The following is a 19,948-nucleotide window of genomic DNA, read 5'->3' on the forward strand; positions in this document are numbered from 1 at the left end:
GAGGGGAAAGACACTTTTACAACAGCACAAAAAAAGCATGATATAAAACTGATACTATAAGAAAATACAAAACCAATACCCATAAAAAAGGACAAATAAAGGTAAAAAAATATATTTCCTCAAACAAAGATTTTTATTAATTTATATGTAGTCTTTTTTTTTTTATTATTTCTAAATGGCCAGTTTTAAAGTTTCCTTTTTATCCTTTCCTGCCATAAAAAAGCATTTTAAATCAATGGTCATTATTTTCACACTATTTAAAACATGCATTTTAAAAATATTAATTGTTTCATGATCAGTCTGGGTGCTTTCTACATTCATCACTAAACATTTTCTCTTTTTTCTCCAATGTGGGAGTTTCCAAATGAAATACCTCACCACTTCCTCACCCACCTTTCCTGCTCAGGTCTCATTCTTCCTTTAACCCGTATATACATGCTGCTGTGTTTTTAAGATCTTCACCGTTTTCCTTTTTTTTTTCTTTCAAATAATATGCGTTTTAAAGTTTTGTCCATTTCTAAACCTTTATTTTCTTCATGAAAATAACACCATATCATATGATTTCCGAAGGGGAAGTGGCTATGTTGATGAAAGTGCACCAAAACAGGGAACAAAGTGAACAAAACCAGACACAAAAAGAGAAATAAATGACCCTAGGAAAGGTCGGACTGCCTCAGTTTCATGAACTTTGAAACAATTGTCTGAAGAAATAATTTCTGACATGTGACTTCTCCTCAGATGCATCATAAACTAGTTGTTGACGAAGAAATGGATTAATGAATCAACCAAAAACTAAGTTGAGTAACTGAGTCTACAGAGAGCTCCCATGAGCCTTTGAGAACGTGGCACAGGAAACCAGACCACAGAGTGGTCGATGGTTTCTGGTGACGAATAAAGTTCTGGCAAGAGTTTCATCTAGAAAAGATTATCCTAGAGAGCGGGTCTGAAGTCGGTGACACGACTAAATTGTTGATCAAAAACTTGACGACACAGCTGCCATATTATAGCACAAATTGTTGAGAGTTTCAGACAAAAAAACAACCACTACCTTTAATAAGTTGCAATTTAACTCACCATACAGCAGTGGACCAGAGCCACAACAACCTGGGGGCCTGCTACTAGTCTGGGAGACATTTTTGATACCGTATAGCGAATGTTCAACACAATTTATACAATTTTTATAGCCCAGAAGTCAAATTAAAAAGTAGTTAGAATAGTTAAAATTAGTGATGATGATTCCCTCTAGTGACATTTTATTTTGTCAGGTCATTTCCCATCTTATCCACTTTCCTTGGTGTGGTTGGCAGTTGTCGGGGTGGTTTCAGAAAGTGTGTGGTGGGGCCTCCGAATCGCTTAACCTGCCAATCACCCAATCCTTCTCATACGCTGAACTTTCCATAGACTGGCATCAGCTCGTTTCACATTCCTGTCTACAGTTAGCTCCCTCGTTCGTTGGTTGACATTGGATTTCAATGTTCATCTAATTTCGTAGACTCTTTAGATGTTTCTGGGCTCTTTTTTGACAGCGCATTAAGTTACTCGGTTTTGGTGAGTTTTATTCTGTTCATTGACTTTCTCTTTGTTTTCTTTTTCTTGTGTTTTTTGCATCTGGTCGCCACCCCATTTCTGGACGTCCTTTTTTTATTATTTTTTATTATTGAGATTGCTGCTACCATCTTGTGGATTTTTGTTACTGGTTTGTTTCATGTAAAGTGGACGGTTTGAATTTTAAATTCAATTTTATATTTCAGCATTGAGGGCTGGTCTGGATTCAGGGTTATGTCGGATTAACACCAAAAGTTATCGTGCCATGGTATTATTTTTGAACTAGTAAAAAATCAAAATCCACCAAAGGAATATTAAGGGTTTGCTGCTAGCTCAACACCTGGCTAAGCTAAAATAGAACTACTGGTTTCCATTTTTATGCGTGTCATTTTGAAGCGCTTATATTGACAGGATATGTGTTTGCACCGTCATTAGCAGTGATCCCATGACATGAACAGCTTGAAGAAAATAGCTTTTGGTGTGAGTCACCAAAATTTGATGTCAGTTTTAGTGTCAGTCCTAGGTAACACGGGGAATATTGCTCTAAAATGTGTGGTGTTCATTGCATGATTGTTCAACCAGTTCCGCACGGGGTCCTTCACGCGACGCCGCAACGCTTTTGGTGGGAATGTTGGGTTATGGTGATGTTTGTTTTTGAGCACTTTTGTTTGTTCTTTTTTGCTGCTGGCCTTTATTTTTTTGTTTAGTTGTTTTTATCTATAGAACAATCTGTGAAATAATGCCAACATTAAACCGGTCTGTGATACAAAACAAAAAAAAAGTTTAGAGACCCTACTCTTTGCAGCATATGATTGAACATATTTGCTTCCTGCTCCCCCTAGTGTTTAAAAAGTATTATTAAAATGTCTTAAAACAGTAACAACCTCAAGCTTCACTGCTACAGTCAGCACATGCATACAATTACAAAACGAGGCTCGTTCTGTAAATTTGAAAAGGTACTAGTGATGGTCTGATGAAGCAGTGTCATGTTGTTTAGAGGTCAGTAGGTGGCGCCATCAGTTTAAAAATGATGTGTTGTTTCATTAGAACGGTTGTTTAAAACAAAGGAAAATCGTGAAGAGACCGCCATCTGGTGGACTCTGAAAATAATGACACTGCTTCATGACGCTTCATCAGACCATCCCTGACTCTAGCCTTTATGGAAATGAATGCAAACACAGTCTCCAACCCACAACTTCTTCCTCCGAGGTTATCGTTTCTACCCAGTGAGCCAAACATCCTCTAGACCTCAGCGGCGAGGTCGAGGCGTGTCGCTCCGTCTCCACAGAGAGATCAACATCATTGTATAAAATCCATCATATGTACGGACGTCAGTGAATCTGCTGAAGTGTAAAACCAGCGGCTCGTGTGAGCGTTTAACACCATTGTTCGGCTATGAATAGAAAAGTCAGAAGTCATGCCAGCAGGCGTGTGTGATCTGCCCGTCTGAGACGCTGTGAGTCAGAGCCACATGGCTCAGCCATGAGGAAGTCAAAGTGCTTCCTCTGCCTTGCGGCCGGACATGTTTTTGGATCCAGAAACGAGAAGACAATACGAGTGAAACGTTTAATAGTTTGTGCAGCTAGTCTGGACTAAAAAAGCAGCTAGATCTGGTCCAGACCAGCTGGACAAACTTGTAACAAAATGAGTCCAATCTCATTGTCAGAGTCCAAATCTCAATAATCCAAAATAATCTAAAAAGGAGGAAGTCCAGATACGGGGTGGCGACCAGACGCTCAAACCACTAGTAAAAAAGAACAAAGAGAAAGTCAATAAACACAATAAAACTCACCAAAACCGAGTAACTTAAGACGCTGACAGAAAAAGAGCCCAGAAACATCTAAAGAGTCCAGGAAATCAGAAATCCATTGTCAACCAATGTAACTGTAGGCAGGAATGTAAAACGAGCCGATGCCGGTCTATGGAAAGCATGGCGTTAATTGCAGATTTAGTGATTTGGAGGCCCCACCACACACTTTCTGAAACCACCCCAGACAATTGCCAACCACACAAAGAGAATGGATTGGATTGGAACGAGAAGACAATACGAGTGAAATGTTTAATAGTTGAATGAGAGGTTTAGATTTAGATTGAGTCCAGACAAGCCGTACTGGAGCATGAAATTAATCTCAAATACATCATGTTGTCGGCTGTTGTCATTATCTAGCAAATCTTGCGGCTCAGACTTGCACTTATAGCTCATTAGTATCAAGTGGTCTGACCTTTATTATGAGAGGTGTTTTTCAGCTCAATAGGATGGTTATCAGCCTCACACTCGTGAGAAGAGATGAGTTTGACCTGGAATTGAAGAGAAAAAACGAACACCACAGACTTGTGCTTAGATGAAGTGATTATTCAGACATTTAGGCTACTTAGCAAAACAACACATGCGTATAATTCTATCTAAATTTAATGCACAGAAATATGTTCTTAAATGGGACTCAAGATAAGTTGAAAATGTAATTTAGAACTGGTTCGTGCAGGTTAAATAAAACAGTCTTTCTGAATCGTACTGCATTTTATTCATATTTGTCTTTTAATTGTTCTTTTGAACATTTTATGTTTGCAAATATCAAAATCCCCTTTTATCTTTTTTTCATTTGCAACACAACTATTGCCTTTTTAAATGTTTTATTTTTTTCAATATAAATCAATGAAAAATAGATTTATTAAATAGTTTAAAAGCTTTTTCAGTTACACATTTTTTTCCAAAAATACTTGACATTTTTAAAACGTCACCTGATCATAGAATAGTACACATAAGCATATATTCAAGGTGGTGACTTCCATTGACTTAATGAAGGATGGATAGCGATGAGGTAATGAATCAGATTGTGGATAATGAAATATATGTGTATGAAGCGTTTGTAAATAACATAACTTTAACTTTGTTTTTGTGCCGTTATTTGCCCGCCCAACCCCTCCAAACCAGCGTGAGCATGTTCACACCATCCCCAAGAAATTTTACAGTGAAAAAAGAAAAATCACACAAAACAGCTCAAGTCACTGTATACGAGTCATTCAACTAGTTTTGAGTTTAGGTGTCATCACACGTGACTTTAGTAAAAAAGGTACCCAAAACTACCCAGAGCTGCTTCAATATTTGCATTTTTTTATTATTGCAATCCATTTTTTTAATCTTCAACTTCACCGTTTCCGTTTGAAAGTTGCATTTTTGTCAAATCTTTTAAGTTTTCTTGTGGTTGAGTTGTTGGTTATTTTTAAAAAAGGCACATTTTTTTTGTCCACCACAATAATCGATTAAAAAAAAAAGTATTTTCACAGAATTTTTTGTGGCAAGATTAAAAAGGGATTCATTAGATCAATTAATCACACATCTTTATTAATTAATTTATCTTGATTTGGCATCAATTCTTACGTATTAATAAAGATTGATCATCGTTTTTGCCTAATTTACACTTCAACTGTCAGCTTTTTACATCTTTATCAGTTATATCTGATATTTTACATGACTTTTTATAACAACAAAATTAGTTTAAAAGTAATTCCTCTCTATTCAAATGCACTTATAACTGAATTTTTTAATGTTAAATAATTATTTGCCTTTATTTTAACATACATTTCCAATTGAAAAACCTGTTAACAACTGTAAATAAAGCTGTAATAGATTAGATATAACATTATCACAGTATAATAATGAGTTTGTTTAACATTAAAACCCATTCAAAAATCATTTATGTTTGTAGTTCACATGCTTTGATCAGATTTGTTTTTTCCGCAGAAAAAAACCGCAACACTTAGGGTGGCAAAAGAAAAGCGCACATAACACGCCTTGTGAAAGTCCAAAAGTCAAGGTGGTGACTTAAAGGAAATACCAATGCGTGATCCGTGTAGTTCACTCAGAATGTGCCGCGTTTACCAGCAGCTTGAGTTTGTATCTTAGGTTTGTTTTCGAATTGTGTTCAGTGTTGAGACATCTTCACTATCAACACAGGAAGTCTTTGGTGAGGTTGGTACAAACACACACAAACACACAAAATATCTGTTGAGATGAGAACAAAATGTTCAAGAACTTTTGGTTGACAAAAAAAAAGAAGGTATAACCAAATGTCACAGTGCTGTGTTCAAGGATGAATGAAAGAGCGACAGAAGGAAAGACAAAAACGGACTCAACTAAGACAGCAAAGATTCGATCAAAACAAATGTGAGGAGAGAAATGTGAAGTTATAACATGAAAATGCGATTACAATGATTAAATAATTCAATATATATTTTTATATATAGTTAAAAAGACAAAGATAATAAGCCTCGGCTCTGCCCCAGGTCTTCCTCCTACTGGCCCCAAAACTCTTCCCCAGAGAGAACAGAACACACCACAGTGACAAGATGACGCCTCAACACACCAACAACTAAACTTTGAGTCTCTTGTTGATGACTCAGCTCGGAGAGACCAAGAGGTGTTACTTCCCAATAACAATATGGTCGGTCAGATTATACACTTCCCTCACTCGTGAACAAGAACCAAACTTACCTGGACTTACTGATCAAAGTTCAAAGTTGTTTGACTTACGTTAAAAATTGGTTGATTTTCCATTGAAAATTGTTTGATTATGTTGAACATTATTTTATTTCCATTGAATAAAGTTTGATTTTTATTGGAAAATGGTTAGATTTAATTGGAAAATGGTTTGATTAACATTGAAAATGGTTTGATTTATTTTGTCAATTGCTCGATTTACGTTGAGAGTTGTTTGATTTACAGTTGAAAATGGTTTGATTCAAGATTAACATAGCTTGATGCACTTTGAAAATTGTTAGATTAAGTTTCGTTTGATTTACTTGAAAAATGGTTTTACTTAGAACATTATTTGATTCACTTTGAAAATCGTTGATTTACTTTGAAAATAGTTTGATTTACTTTGAAAATCGTTTGATTTACTTTGAAAATTGCTTGATTTACTTATTAAATAAGTTGATTTACTTAGAAAATAGTTTGATTTACTTACATTTTTTTTTTTTTTTCTTAGAAAATTGTTTGATTTGCTTTAAAAATGGTTTGATTTACTTTGAAATTTGTTTGATTTACTTAGAAAATGGTTCGCTTTAATTGAAAATAGTTTGATTAACTTTTAAGATTGTAGGATTTACTTTAAAAATCTTTTGATTTATTTTAAAAATGGTTTGATTTACTTCGAAAATGGCATAAATTAAACTTGTCTAACAAAACATTTCACCAAGAATGTAAAAAAATAAAGTATGTGATCAAATATAGATGAATAACACATAATCTTATGTTACATTAAATGAAATAATATTCCTCAGATTGCAATTTTCTTATTACAATAAATTCATGATATTTTTGTGTAAAATAATATTTTTTTCATGTTAATTCCTTGTCAAGCAACTGAATAATAAAGATGTCAATCAAGAGTTCATTCATTGAGAGAAGATCCATTAAATAAGAACATAAAGTTTGAACGTCAAACACTGACACAAAGTTGCCGCAGCTGCAGCCGTTTCCTCCCGCAAGGTGTAAAAATGAAACGGTTGGTCCTGCCATCATGTGCGACATCGATCAGGCGACTGAAAATTGTTCTGGTCTCATGGTGACGCAGACGTGTTTCAAAACACATGTGAGAGGAGAGAGAAAGGGGGGGATGGAACGAACGACAGGATATTTTGTCACCATAGTTACCGGCTGAATATCAGCAGATCTTGGTGTTTCTGGATGTGGTGCCACACTTTGGTCTGGGCAGCGCGATCGAGCTGCTGCTGAGAAGTTACTACGACCAGAACTTCAGTCGCACGTTTGACCTGCAGAAGGAGAAATTCAACTTACAAAGGAAAGACAAAAGGTAAGTTTCATTTATTTATTATTTCTTAGTCATTAAGTGGATTTTATTTGGAACTTTACTTTGTGATGGTTGTACAAATAAATGTTGTTAAATACTAAAACACCACTTTTATTTAAAAAAAATATATAAATTCACTTATTTTTTTTCTTTTTATGAGTTAAACGCTCATGCAAATGTCTCAGGACTTTATGGGCCCGGAAACCTGTTGTTGCGCCCCAACATGTGCTCGCGCAGATAGGTGAGGGTTGACAACATTTCCAACGGCTAACTGCTCAAAAAGCACGACACCCCAGGGAAAACTGACTTCCTCAAACACAAGGCCGTCTATCAACATCAGGGATTGTGTTGTGTGTGTGTACGTTAGTCTGTGTGTGTGTGTGTGCCACTGCTTTATTCACAGTTATGCCCTGTTATTGTTCACAGACTTCCTTCGTCTCACTTTTTTTTTTCGGGACTGAAAACAGTGCCAACAAACAGCCGCATCCTGTGAGTGACGGGTGTGTAGCAGCCGTTGGACTGTGTGATATTGATATGTAAGCAAGAGGAATACGTATACGTTGCGCAATGTTTGCATAGGGATCCCTGACATTGGCGCCATAAACAGACAGATGTTCTTGTTCCGCCTCCGGGGCCACAGACTGTTATTGTAAATGAGAGAAGGAAAAAAAATGATCATATAGGCTTCAATTCTGTGAAAACTGTCTAAACGTTGAATATTTCTAAAATCATATTTTTTGTTTTTTCTTTATAAATAAAGCTGTGCTGGTGCACCCTCAAAATATTTGGTGTGTTACGTTAATACAGGTTTTTTTTACAAATATTTATCAAGTAAAAAGTTTCACTAACTAAACCAACCAGCCAGACTATCCATTCTTACAATCAGAACTTTTTTTTTTAACTTTTTGAGTAACAATATCAAACAAATATATATAGAAAATAAATAGTTAAGTTAAAATAAAGCATAGATACCATATATTACAACATTTAAATATATTTAACAATACTAAAACATGAAATTATATATAAAAAAAAAATGTAATCAGAAAATATAATGTTAAATAGCAAAAACTAAGTATATTTAACAATATATTAATGTGGGTTAACGATGGTTGTACAACAAACAATGTCTAAAAAGTGGGTAAAAATGTTTATAGAAAAAAAGAAACTATGGATATTTATTGTTAATATCATGTTTGAATATTACAATTAATAAGTACATTTTATAACGTCCTATATATAGCAATGATATTTAAAAATGTGTTTTGTCTACTCTTTGTTGAATTCATTCGATTAATATGACATTTTCCTTAAATTCAGATAAAAACAGTAAGTGAAAATTTAAAATTAAATAAAAATAAATAAATAAAACAAGTTAATCTAGGGCATAGAAAACATAAAATACTAAATTTAAATATATTTTAAAAATAATAAAACCTAAAAATATAAAATAATTGTAAAATATAATATATTGAATAGCAAAAAGTATATTTAACGACATATTAATGGCTTATACTATCAGCTATGTACCATATTATAAATACAAAAAAAGATAATTATTGGTTATATCATGTTTTAATATTTCAATTGCTTAAAAATCTCTCCAACTAGCATTGAAACATCTTGTAATCTCTCCAACATTGAGCTCAGTGTCTAATTTAATAGAGATTAGAGCAAAGGTAAAAATGGTACTAACACCAGACGCCCACAAGATGTCACTGCACACCACTAGATGACTAAGGTTTACACTTAAGCCTCGTTTTTTGCAGTTTAATAAAGCCATATTTGTGGATTTAAAAAAGAAATAAGTTGACAACATATCATTTCAAAACATCAGCCACAACGACGTCAAAACTTGTTTTCCAAAACAAGGGCGCGTGAGAGGACCAGTGTCGTCACAGGTGGTGCAGAAGTGAACGTTATGTAACATCTTAGTTCCCTTATTTTCACACATTTTAACGACTTTGCAGCCTCCTCTCGTGAGCGGACACAGTTTCACTTCTTTGTATTAACCATACAAATGCTAATAACAAGATCTTACTAGTCAATCAAACCTCAATTGTTATTCAATTACAGTATATCTATTTTTTTTATTTTCGATACATTTTTTCAATTTATTTTAGAAGGTTTTTTTCTGTTTTATTTATAAAAAAATTGTTTTCTTTACCATACATATTTTTAAAAATATAATTCCAGAAACATGTATTTTTCTGTTTAATATATTTAAATTGAAACATGATTTTTTGTAATTTTTCTTGATTCAAAGCAGAGTTGAAAAGTCAAACCATTAAATTGAGTGTAATTTTTAGAATTAGGTTTGTTTAGGCTCAAAAAGGATTTGATCATGTGTTAGTCTAATCTCAAACATAGATCTTTAAACACTATTTGTTTTGGCAGATAACCGAACATGGCCTCCACCAGTTCTCCTCTGACCTTCACTGCCGCCTCACCGCCCTCCAACACCTCGACCTGCGACACCCTCTACGCTCACAGGAACTACGCCCGCGTCCTCATCCCTATTTTCTACTGCATTGTGTTCCTCCTGGGCCTCTCGGGAAACTGCCTCGCCCTCCACGTCATCCGCCCCAACCTGAAAAAGATCAACTCCACCACCTTGTACTCGCTCAACCTGGTGGTCTCGGACATCCTCTTCACGCTCTCCCTCCCGGCCCGGATCGCCTACTACGCCTCGGGCTTCCACTGGCCGCTGGGCGAGTTCCTGTGCAAGTTCTGCGGCCTCCTCTTCTACATCAACACCTACGCCGGGGTCAACTTCATGACCTGCCTCAGCGTGGACCGCTTCATCGCCGTGGTGCTGCCCCTCCGCTTCGCCCGTCTCCGGAAAGTGGGCAACGTCAAGTACATCTGCGTCGGGGTGTGGCTCCTGGTCCTGGCGCAGACCCTCCCCATGCTGGGCATGAACCTGACCAACCTGGAACCGGACGGGTACATCACCTGTATGGAATATCCCAACTTTGAAAAGGTGGACCATATAGCCACGATTCTGATCGGCGGCGTCTTCATCGGCTACGTCATCCCCTTGATCACGATCCTTCTCAGCTACTCCATCTTGTCCTTGAAACTGCACTCCACCGCCAAGGCCAACCACCTGATGGACAAATCCGGGCGGAGCCGGAAAGCCATCGGCGTCATCTGCTGCGTGTCGCTGGTGTTCATCGTCTGCTACAGCCCCTACCACATCAACCTCCTCCAGTACATGGTCCGGAAGCTCATCTCCGCCACCGACTGCGCCGACCTCACCGCCTTCCAGGTGTCGCTGCACGTCACGGTTTGCCTGATGAACCTCAACTCCTGCCTGGACCCCTTCATCTACTTTTTCGCCTGCAAAGGCTACAAGAGGAAACTCATGAAGCTGCTCAGGCTGCAGGTCAGCGCCTCCTTCTCCAGCGTGGTCAGGACTTCCCCCGAGGGGTCTTCGAAGGAGGTCATCGACGGGAACAAGATCCAGTTGAACGGCTCTATTCTGGCGTCTAATGGTGACAGACACAATCACAGGCGGTCACACATGTACGAGTGAATTGTTGCACTGGTGCGACGACCAAAATTTCATTCCACGCTGCCTTCCGGAAAAACAGAAACCAATCAAGAGTTAGACTTAAAGCAAATTCCAATTCATACTTTTGGCATCGTTACCTTTAAACAACAACTTCAAACAGACAGTGTAGGTTGGTAAGAGACAAGGGTGTGTAGTGGCACGATACGATACACATCACGATACAGGAACGATACGGTATATTGCAATACTTTTGTAACAACGATATATTTGTGGTATTGCCCAAGTCATTTAAAATAAACCATTCGATATAGTGTTCTTGAAGATCGATACAGTATCGTGGTAAAGAATATCAACATATAAGTACTAATATTGAGCAAATATTTACCAGTTTACAAACATTGGTCTGTGACCATTTCTTTCTTAACATACTTCAATATTGATACAACAATTTAAAGTTTTTTACGATACATTATCGATTTTTATCGTTTTTTGCTCTTAGATCACATTTGAATTATATAGTTAATTTATTCCTGGATTATATATATATTTTAAAAGGAAATGGGTTAAAAATCTCAATCAATTCATAACATTTTTCAATTTTGGTTTTGAAATTAAACTTCTAGCCTGGCAATGACTGAGGACAAGAGGATACAGTGGGATCCAGAAGCTTTTAAAGATAATGTTTGGACATATTTTCCTTTTTCAAGACTTTTTCAAGAATGACGTGGACTGTGAATTCAACAGAGTCAATATCTGAGCAATACAAAGATGTATCCTTGCTCTTACAGTACAACAATATACTGTGTCGGCGCCTCTGTATCGCGATACGTATCACCCTATTCTTGCCAGTACACAACCCTAATAATTTAGTCATAGAATTCTGGTTCAACCTAGAAGTTGTTCTCTAACATTCATCTGACACATCAAGCTTGTCTTGGTCACGTGACACTCGTAATAATGGCCTGAAAGTATTATATTATAGTCTCTTCATTCGAAGGCCAGTCCGTTAAAAGAACACCTACCATAGGGAAGCTAGCTTTAAACGAAAGATTTGTGGAAAAAATGAACAGGATTTTGGTCTTTGTTTAGCTGTGATTTTATTTAAAAACCATGTACAGAATTGTAATGTTTAGAAAAAGGGGGAATATGGATGGGATGGTGCCTTAAACAAGGAGGTAGGATTTCTTAAGAATGGACAGCTTGTAAAATTGTACAGAAAAAGAGCGCCGGTCTGCAGTCTGGCGCCCCCTCTAGTCTAGTTTGTTTTTTTAAAGCTTAAAATGTTTTTTTCATTACATGTTTCGTTTTAAATGTCGATCACTGTTGTTGAACCATCAATAAATCGAAAAGTGCTGGACAAAAATATTGCCATTATCAATGTGTCATTATTGGATTCCTTAGCTGACTTCAATATATACACAAAGTAACAAAATGTCTCGAAAAAACCTTAAAAACTTGGATATTAAAATAGTATTTAATGCTGAGAATGACCCGTAGTTAGGTAAGTGTATTTGATATTCCTCCAGGCTCTCTGGTTTCCTCCTTTATTCCCAAAACGTACAGATTAAGTGTCCACAAGCGAGAGTGGCTCCGAGAGCTAATATAAGAGGAATAAGAGGCAGTAAATGAGCTTAAACTTTTTAATCTAATTAGAATGAAACTGCAGTTTTCTTTAATGAAATGTAATCGTCAAGAGGGCACTTATAGTGTGGTCATCTTAAACTTGAGAACTTCCCTCTAAATTGAGGCACAACTAAACTTTTCTGGCAAAAAGTGGAATTTCTAAAACGTTTAATGGCTTAAACTAGGTTGTACATTATTTCCTGTTCCCAACAATAACATAAGGTCATCATCATTCAGCATGTTTTATAAAATAATAATTATTAAACAAATATTAAGTTCATGACGTGTAGTGACAACTAGTGGGTGTCCACTGTATTGTATTTCCCAAAAGTTAGAAAATATAATTAGTTTTATTTACAATTAACATTTATGGGGTTTGTTATTTTTTTGTGCGTTACAATTAAATCCTGTCGCCAAATGGCGGCAGTCATTACATCCAATGTAGCTAAAGGAACAATGAAATCCAGTGAAGTCCAAGATCCCGGTGATGACTGGGGACGAGAGGATACAGTCGACTCCAGAAGCTCTAAAAGCTTATGCTTGTACATATTTTGGATTTTCAAAAACAAATTCTACGACTTCATTAAGAGTCATGTGGTCTGTAAATTACGCAACACCAGAGTCAAGTATTCGACAATACTAACAAAACATTGTTACAGTATCGCAATATATTGTTTGTACTGTGATGCGTATTTTTTAACCAGGTTCTTGTCAAAACACACCCCTAGTGGCGATATCAGTTGACTAGGTTATACGAGTATCAAAATGCATGAGAGACTTGTTATTTTACAGTTGAGGTGTTGAAATAGTTAACTTTAAATTTTAGTACAAAACTCACAGCAGTCGAAAGAAAGCATTTCATTTTCTAAGAATAAAAAAAAAAACGTAAAGGATCTTTAAGATTGAAAACATCCTTGTTCTGCGTGTGAAAATCCTTAATCAATATAAGGAAAATGGTGTGAACTAATACCTTCATATTTAAAAATAAATAAATATAAAGACGGTAAAGCTGTCGTCACTACATCAGCTTCCACCTGCTTTCCAGTTCCTCAATGAGTACGTCACAAAATAAACTTCTTCAACTCAAAACAGATCAAAAGATGAAGTAGGTCCTTCAATTGACTTTACTTGCCTTTAAAAACAATTAAAAAAAAGTATTTGCAAATATTAAAGTCTTGCAGGGATTTTATTTTGACATTGGTTAGCTGTCCAGGAAGTTGTTTTATCTTCTCTTCCTGGAAACACTATACCTTCGTGAGAGCTTCATAACAGTTTTATAAACATGAGTGATATCAGTATCTGGGCGATCATAAGTTGACCTACAGACTTCTGAGAAGTCGCAGCATCTAAGAGTCGTCACGTTTGTCTCACACGAGAGCTCCATTCTAACCGATAATAAACCACAAAATAAAACTTCTGCAGACAGACGTGAAGAAACATGCTGATGGGGGGGGCAGACTAACCGTAGAAATTGCAAACGGGTTGACTTCCCAAAAAAAAAGCCCCAAAGCGATTAGCTTGACGATAAGTTGCAGGTGCAGACGCCAAAAACAAGGACCGGAAGTTGCTCAGATTGCATGAAAGCATTGAAACAGGAAGTTGATTTTTTTTTTTTTTTAATGACAACAGATATAAAAAAAATAAAAAAGTTCTGCAGTTTTATCGTTTTGCAGCTAGAGGGTAGTGTTGTCCAGGATAAAGAACCACCAGGATGCTTCAATCTCCTAATAAAATGGTCAAACATTTAAGTTTCTGTTGAAAAGTTCAATATTTTAATCATCGCCACGAGTCAAAACTATCGAGTTTCGATATATACAGGTGAATCACACAAACAGTTTGTTGTGAAGGGGAAAACTCAGTGAAGCAACTGCATGACAAGTATCAAAGGGAGAAAAACATCACACAGACTGTTGTCATAACAACATATTGCAATGAACACAAGGTACCATCTGGCGTGAGATTTTTAAGACACATCGGGAGGACGAGCCGATAGATAATTATTTCCCCCGGAATAAGAATGGGAAGTAAATGAGGAGCCTAAATCTGTGCACTAGATTATCGATCACACGAGAAAGAAAAGATGTGCTTTTCTTACTTTATCTAAAGATGTCGTTTCATGCTTCCTTTTGTCTACATTGCATTGATCGCGTTCATCTGCATGCAGCCCAGGTCCGGTCTGCCCTTGAGTCTTTCACCTGAGCAGTGCACTCTGCATCCATTAAGTCGCTGTGGTGTAAAAAACCATTTCACAGCATCAGCGTGAAGTGTCTATTACCACCATCTTATTTCCTGTTTATATGGCAACTGCCTCAACATCCTGTTTTTAATTACTTCTCTCCAGCAGCAGATGCTTCTCACAGCAACCTGCTGTGGATTACTCCCCTGAGAACTAATGTGCTGTGACAGACCCCACTTTTCCAATCAATAACTCGCCCTAAATCTGCCATCTCTCTGCCTGCCAAATTCACTCCCACTTCTAATGGCACATCATTTTATTTAAAGGGGGTGTAATTGCAGACGGTGGAAACACATAGTGGGTCCCTTTTGTGTTACTTTTTGAAGAACACAAACTACAGACAAAAAAAACAAAAAAACAGGAAGTGATGAGGTGTTTCAGTTTCAGTCTCTATTCATTTTTGTCTTCGCCCAAATGACAACACTTCCTTGTTTTCGACACGATTTCTAATCTTACTCGACGATCGTCATCAGTTTTTGAGAAAGATTCATTTGGTAAGTGATTGTTTCATGTTACTGAAAATGGTTCAGAAGTCACATGACTTTTTTGAAGCCGAAGTTTAGGTCGGTAAATAAACGTGGTCGTCTAGAATGAAGGCCTGTGAGCCATTGTTTAAAAGTTGTCATAGTGGTTTTGATCATCAAATTCAGAGACAAAGTTATATTCTGTATAAAATGACGATAAGATGTGTCACATAAACTCACTTTCAATGTCCCACTTCCTAAATTCCTATTTTTGTTTTAATTCAAAATAAACAAAATAAGATATTTATTGTTTACTTTTTCTTTATTCTCAGAAAGAAACCATTTACACTATTATTTATCTTTAGACAAACATTTCCTGAGCCTCATGTTATTTCATATACATCAAAAATATGAATTTAATTAAATTAAAATGTAATAATAATAGAGCTGATCTTTTACATTTTTCACGTATTGCTTTTCATTCAACAATAACATGAAACAAAAATCTAATATATGATTGTGAGTTCATGTAAGTGAGTAAGTAAGTAATTTGTATTTATATATAGCGCTTTTCCAGACCAGGGTCACAAATGGCTTTTGATTATATTAATTGATACATATTTTTATTTATTGCATCATAACATACATCCACATTGTGCATATTCATACCCTAGTTTTGGTATATCATTAATTAATTCCACATCATATTGGTACTTGTTTTATATACTTTTATACAGAAGACAAAGCAACTTTGCAAAACCAATAATTAGGTTGACGGCTCCACAAAAAGGTCCAATGTTCCCCCTCTGGAAATTGAACTGCCAACCTTTGCTCAAAGACTCCAGCAAATAACTAGAATCAGAGGGAGAGTAATGTTGGAGTAACACTCATTGTTAAATGAATCCACTCTAGCTTCTTAGCTTGGTGTGACTAAATATCATAAATACATTTATTTTATTAACCACAATCTACCTTATTTATTATATAATATATATATATATAATATATATATATATAATTTTTAATTTGTTCAATAGTAAATCTATAAAAAGAATAAAATATTTATCATTGTATTAGTTTAAAGTAAGTTTACTGGTATTAAACTTGCATTTATTATCGAATATATTAAAAACAATCATTTATTTTCTATCATATTCCAAATATTTCCTTTATTTTATGTATCTTAACTTAAATGTGCCAATTATAGCCATTATTTTGAGATATTTATTTATTACAGTCATTGTAAAAACCCTGATATGACCTCCAAAAAATGTAAGGAAAACGAAAAAAGAGTTTATTTAAGAGTTACAATAACAACAATTTCTGTAATTATCTTAAAGTTCTTAAATCAAAAGCTGTAAATCTAAGGGATTTTAGGCTTTCCGTGTTTTCTTTCCTGCCCAGTAGTCTCAATGCAACACTTAGAAGTTTTAAATAAGAACTTCATAATTTAAAGCTCAGTTTGGAACTCAAACCACTTCACTGACCTAAAAGAGATACATCTTCAGATTCTCCATCTGTAACATAGCCATGTTTTCACAAACAATATCCCTCTTTTTGCTTTGACTCGTTTCCTGATGAGCTCAGGGACTTGGCTTGTCTCGGCTAAACTTGTTTTACCTAATGTTGCAGTCACGAGCCAATCTAACCGTTGCTTTACCGAAGTTGGCGTTGACGAACAAAAGCTTGTTCGCTCCCTTTCTGTAGCCAGTTTAATATTTCATGGACACATTTAGGAGAAGTTTATCCAAGAAAGTGCTATAATCAAAACACCGGGAAAAGCGAGTGTACATGGATTTAAACCGTCTTTCTGACTATTTCCGTTAAATAATTGATTAGGAGTGTGTGTTGGTAAGAATCTGGTGATACGAAAAATGTCACGATACGATGTATTGGAATATAATGTGATAAAAACAAAAATATATGTGTCGTTTTCCCCAGGGTACGTCGCAGAATTTAAAGACCACATGACTCAAAGTCGTAACTCCTTTCATTTTTTTTTAACCCAAAATATGTCTAAAATCAACTTTGAAAGATGATGGAGTCAACTGTATCCTCTTGTCCTCAGTCATATTGTGGAATTTCATTGTTCCTTCAGCTGTGGAGGACGTAATCACTGCTGCCAACTAGTGGCCGAAATTTTATTGAAACACAAAAATGAACACCGTAAATATTTGCCAACATATCAAATTATTTTATTTTACTTACTTTATTGAAATATAAACCATGAAAGAAATATTATAAAAATTAAATATGATTCGAAAGCAATAATCGATACAGTATCGTCGATGTCTATACGGTTTTCGTGAACAGAAAATATCACAATGTTCATTTCTTGTATATTTTTATTCTTCTTGTATATTTCTTCACTAGGTATTCGGTTCTCAACCTGGATCGGAACTCGTCCAACATGTCTCTGGCCTCTAGCCCAGAGCGGGGTCTCCTGGAGTCGCCGATAGCCGGACTCACTTTCTACGGCGTCACCTTCGTCATCGGAGTCATCGTCAACCTCACGGCCCTATGGGTTTTCGCCCTGACCACCAAGAAGAAGAACTCCGTGACCGTCTTCATGATCAACGTGGCCGTCGTCGACCTCGTCTTCCTCCTGCTGCTCCCCTTCAGGATGGTCTACCTCCACCGGGGCGACTGGCCTTTCGGGGATGTTTTCTGCCGCATCAGCGCTTCCCTGACCATCTTCTACCCTTCCTTGGCCCTCTGGTTGTTCGCCCTCATCAGCGCCGACCGCTACATGGCGATAGTCCAGCCCAAACACAGGAAGGAGTTACGGAATATACCGAAGACCGTCGCCGCATGCGTCGGCGCGTGGCTGATGGCGCTGGGGGGAACCGTACCCCTCCTTCTCTCCGGGGACGACCCGGATCACGGCGGCAACTTCACCACGTGCATCAAGATGCGAGACGTCATCCACGCGTCCCAGGACAGCCCCGTCCACTTCGTCCGCCTCATTTTCTTCTTCCTGCTGCCCTTGAGCATCATGATCGCCTGCTACTCGGTCATCGTGGACAACCTGATCCACGGGCGCGTCTCCAAACTCAAACCCAAGATCAAGCAGAAGTCCATCCGGATCATCGCCACGCTCATAGTCCAGCTGTTGGTGTGTTTCGTACCGTTCCATGTTTGCATGGTGGTGCACCTGCTCGGGGAGGACGCCGGCGAGAACTTCGGCACGTGGGTCGTCTTCAGCGCCTTCCTGATGAACCTGAGCACGGTGCTGGACGTCATCCTGTATTACATCGTGTCCAAGCAGTTCCAGGACAGAGTGATCAGCGTGATCCTCTACAGGAACTATCTACGCAGTGTGCGGCGCAAGAGCCGACACACTCACACGGGGAGCCTTCGCTCATTAAGCAACCTGGCAAACCCGATGGGGTAGGAATGGCGTCCCAAATGTACCGTCCTGTTTGTCCTACAACTCTCTTCTCTGACGATCCTACTCCAAAAGGAATAAGCAGGTCCTTATCGCGACAACACAATCACTGCGACAACCTTACTTATGGTTCCAACAAAACATTGAACTCCCATGATGCCTTTCCAAACACTGCTCTATTAAGTGACGGCTGATTGGTCCCTTCAATACTGCATTTAAATTATACGTCTGTTCCCATATAAAAAGTTATCGACACCTGTGGTTGTTGGGTTGGCCGGGGCGGCAAAGCATTATGGGAGCAGTTCAGGTCACCATTACAGGGTCCATTCAGCTCTTGGCGACCATGGCTAATAAACGCTCATAAGTCAGTTAAGTCAACCACACCCCTTATTATGCAAATTAAAAGAAACTTACGAATAGGGATAGAATTGTCCGGAAAAAAATGGCCCCTTTATACAGTGTGTGTTGATGAAATGGTGAAATTAACCTGTAACACCAAAGCTGTTTTCGAACCAGGCTGTGAATGTGTATTTTAATTCAGTGAATATTTAAATGTTGTTGTTTTTTTTTCCATGGCCGTCTTCGTGACTTCTGGTCATTCTTCAGCAAGCCTCAAACTGAACTGTGGCTTTTTACACTTTCGAGTCGACTATTTAAAAACAGATGTTGCTCCGTTATTAGCCCTTGTGTTGTCTCAGGCTCAAGGTGACCCAAAGGCCTGAAAACAAATGTGTTTGTGGTATCCATTTTGTTGTCAATAGGTTAAAGGTCAACGACCTTCCTGGCTTCCAGAAATGCATATGCAGTGGTGGAGGTCGTTCACCGGGGTTTAACACTTTTGTTTTCGAGGCCTCGGGTCACCTTGACCCTGAGATAACAAGGGTTGAAACAGTGCAGTTGCATAAAAAAGAAAAAAAAACTTGTTAAAACATGTGCATTTGTTTGCAGGTGCGAGAAAGGCTGTTGTTGGGTTGCTTTACCATTTTATTTTTCTTGGAAACCTAATACTGTATAATAACCTGGTACTGTAGCCGGAAATAAATACAAACACCGTCTTTGACTCTGTGTCGTAAAGCAATTTGTCGTCACTCAATTAATAATAACTAAATAATAATAATAATGATATTAACTAAATGTTCAAAATGAAACAAATCATTACGGAAAATATGTAAACAAAAATAATGCAGAAATGTTATGAAGTGTTGCTTTAAAAGTGTCATCCATTGGTGCCAATAAAATAACCCATCATTGTGATGGTCACCACACAGAAATGTATTTATTTTTCAATTTCAATTTCAATTGAATACAAAATATTTTACAATTTAATAATCATTTAAAAAAGATTATAATGTCGCCTTTGCA

At 37.1% G+C, this 19,948-nt stretch overlaps 2 protein-coding genes across 3 annotated transcripts; both read left to right on the top strand.

The window, feature by feature from the left end:
• Positions 1–7,199: 7,199 nt before the first annotated feature.
• On the top strand, positions 7,200–12,233 carry gpr183a (G protein-coupled receptor 183a). 2 transcript variants are annotated; one of them, XM_087804448.1, is made up of 2 exons: positions 7,200–7,361; positions 9,756–12,233. In XM_087804448.1, exon 2 carries the CDS (start codon positions 9,766–9,768, stop codon positions 10,894–10,896), a length of 1,131 nt encoding a protein of 376 aa, XP_087660574.1. In that variant the 5' UTR covers positions 7,200–7,361; positions 9,756–9,765; the 3' UTR covers positions 10,897–12,233. The 2 variants fall into 2 exon arrangements, with proteins under 2 accessions (XP_087660574.1, XP_087660575.1); XM_087804449.1 differs by lacking the exon at positions 7,200–7,361 and adding an exon at positions 7,412–7,894.
• Positions 12,234–15,139: 2,906 nt separating this feature from the next.
• Positions 15,140–19,646, top strand: gpr18 (G protein-coupled receptor 18). Its single transcript, XM_087804696.1, has 2 exons — positions 15,140–15,228; positions 17,572–19,646. The coding sequence occupies exon 2, from the start codon at positions 17,609–17,611 to the stop codon at positions 18,590–18,592; it is 984 nt and encodes a 327-aa protein (XP_087660822.1). The 5' UTR covers positions 15,140–15,228; positions 17,572–17,608; the 3' UTR covers positions 18,593–19,646.
• The last annotated feature ends 302 nt before the right edge of the window (positions 19,647–19,948 follow it).

This window comes from Callionymus lyra, chromosome 12, assembly GCF_982586985.1.
Source record: "Callionymus lyra chromosome 12, fCalLyr1.hap1.1, whole genome shotgun sequence".
Taxonomy (NCBI): Eukaryota; Metazoa; Chordata; class Actinopteri; order Syngnathiformes; family Callionymidae; genus Callionymus; species Callionymus lyra.

What these genes read in the sequence shown, in the direction of transcription:
- gpr183a (XM_087804448.1), top strand. Translation starts at nt 9,766, where the DNA reads ATGGCCTCCACCAGTTCTCCTCTGACCTTCACTGCCGCCTCACCGCCC.
- gpr18 (XM_087804696.1), top strand. Translation starts at nt 17,609, where the DNA reads ATGTCTCTGGCCTCTAGCCCAGAGCGGGGTCTCCTGGAGTCGCCGATA.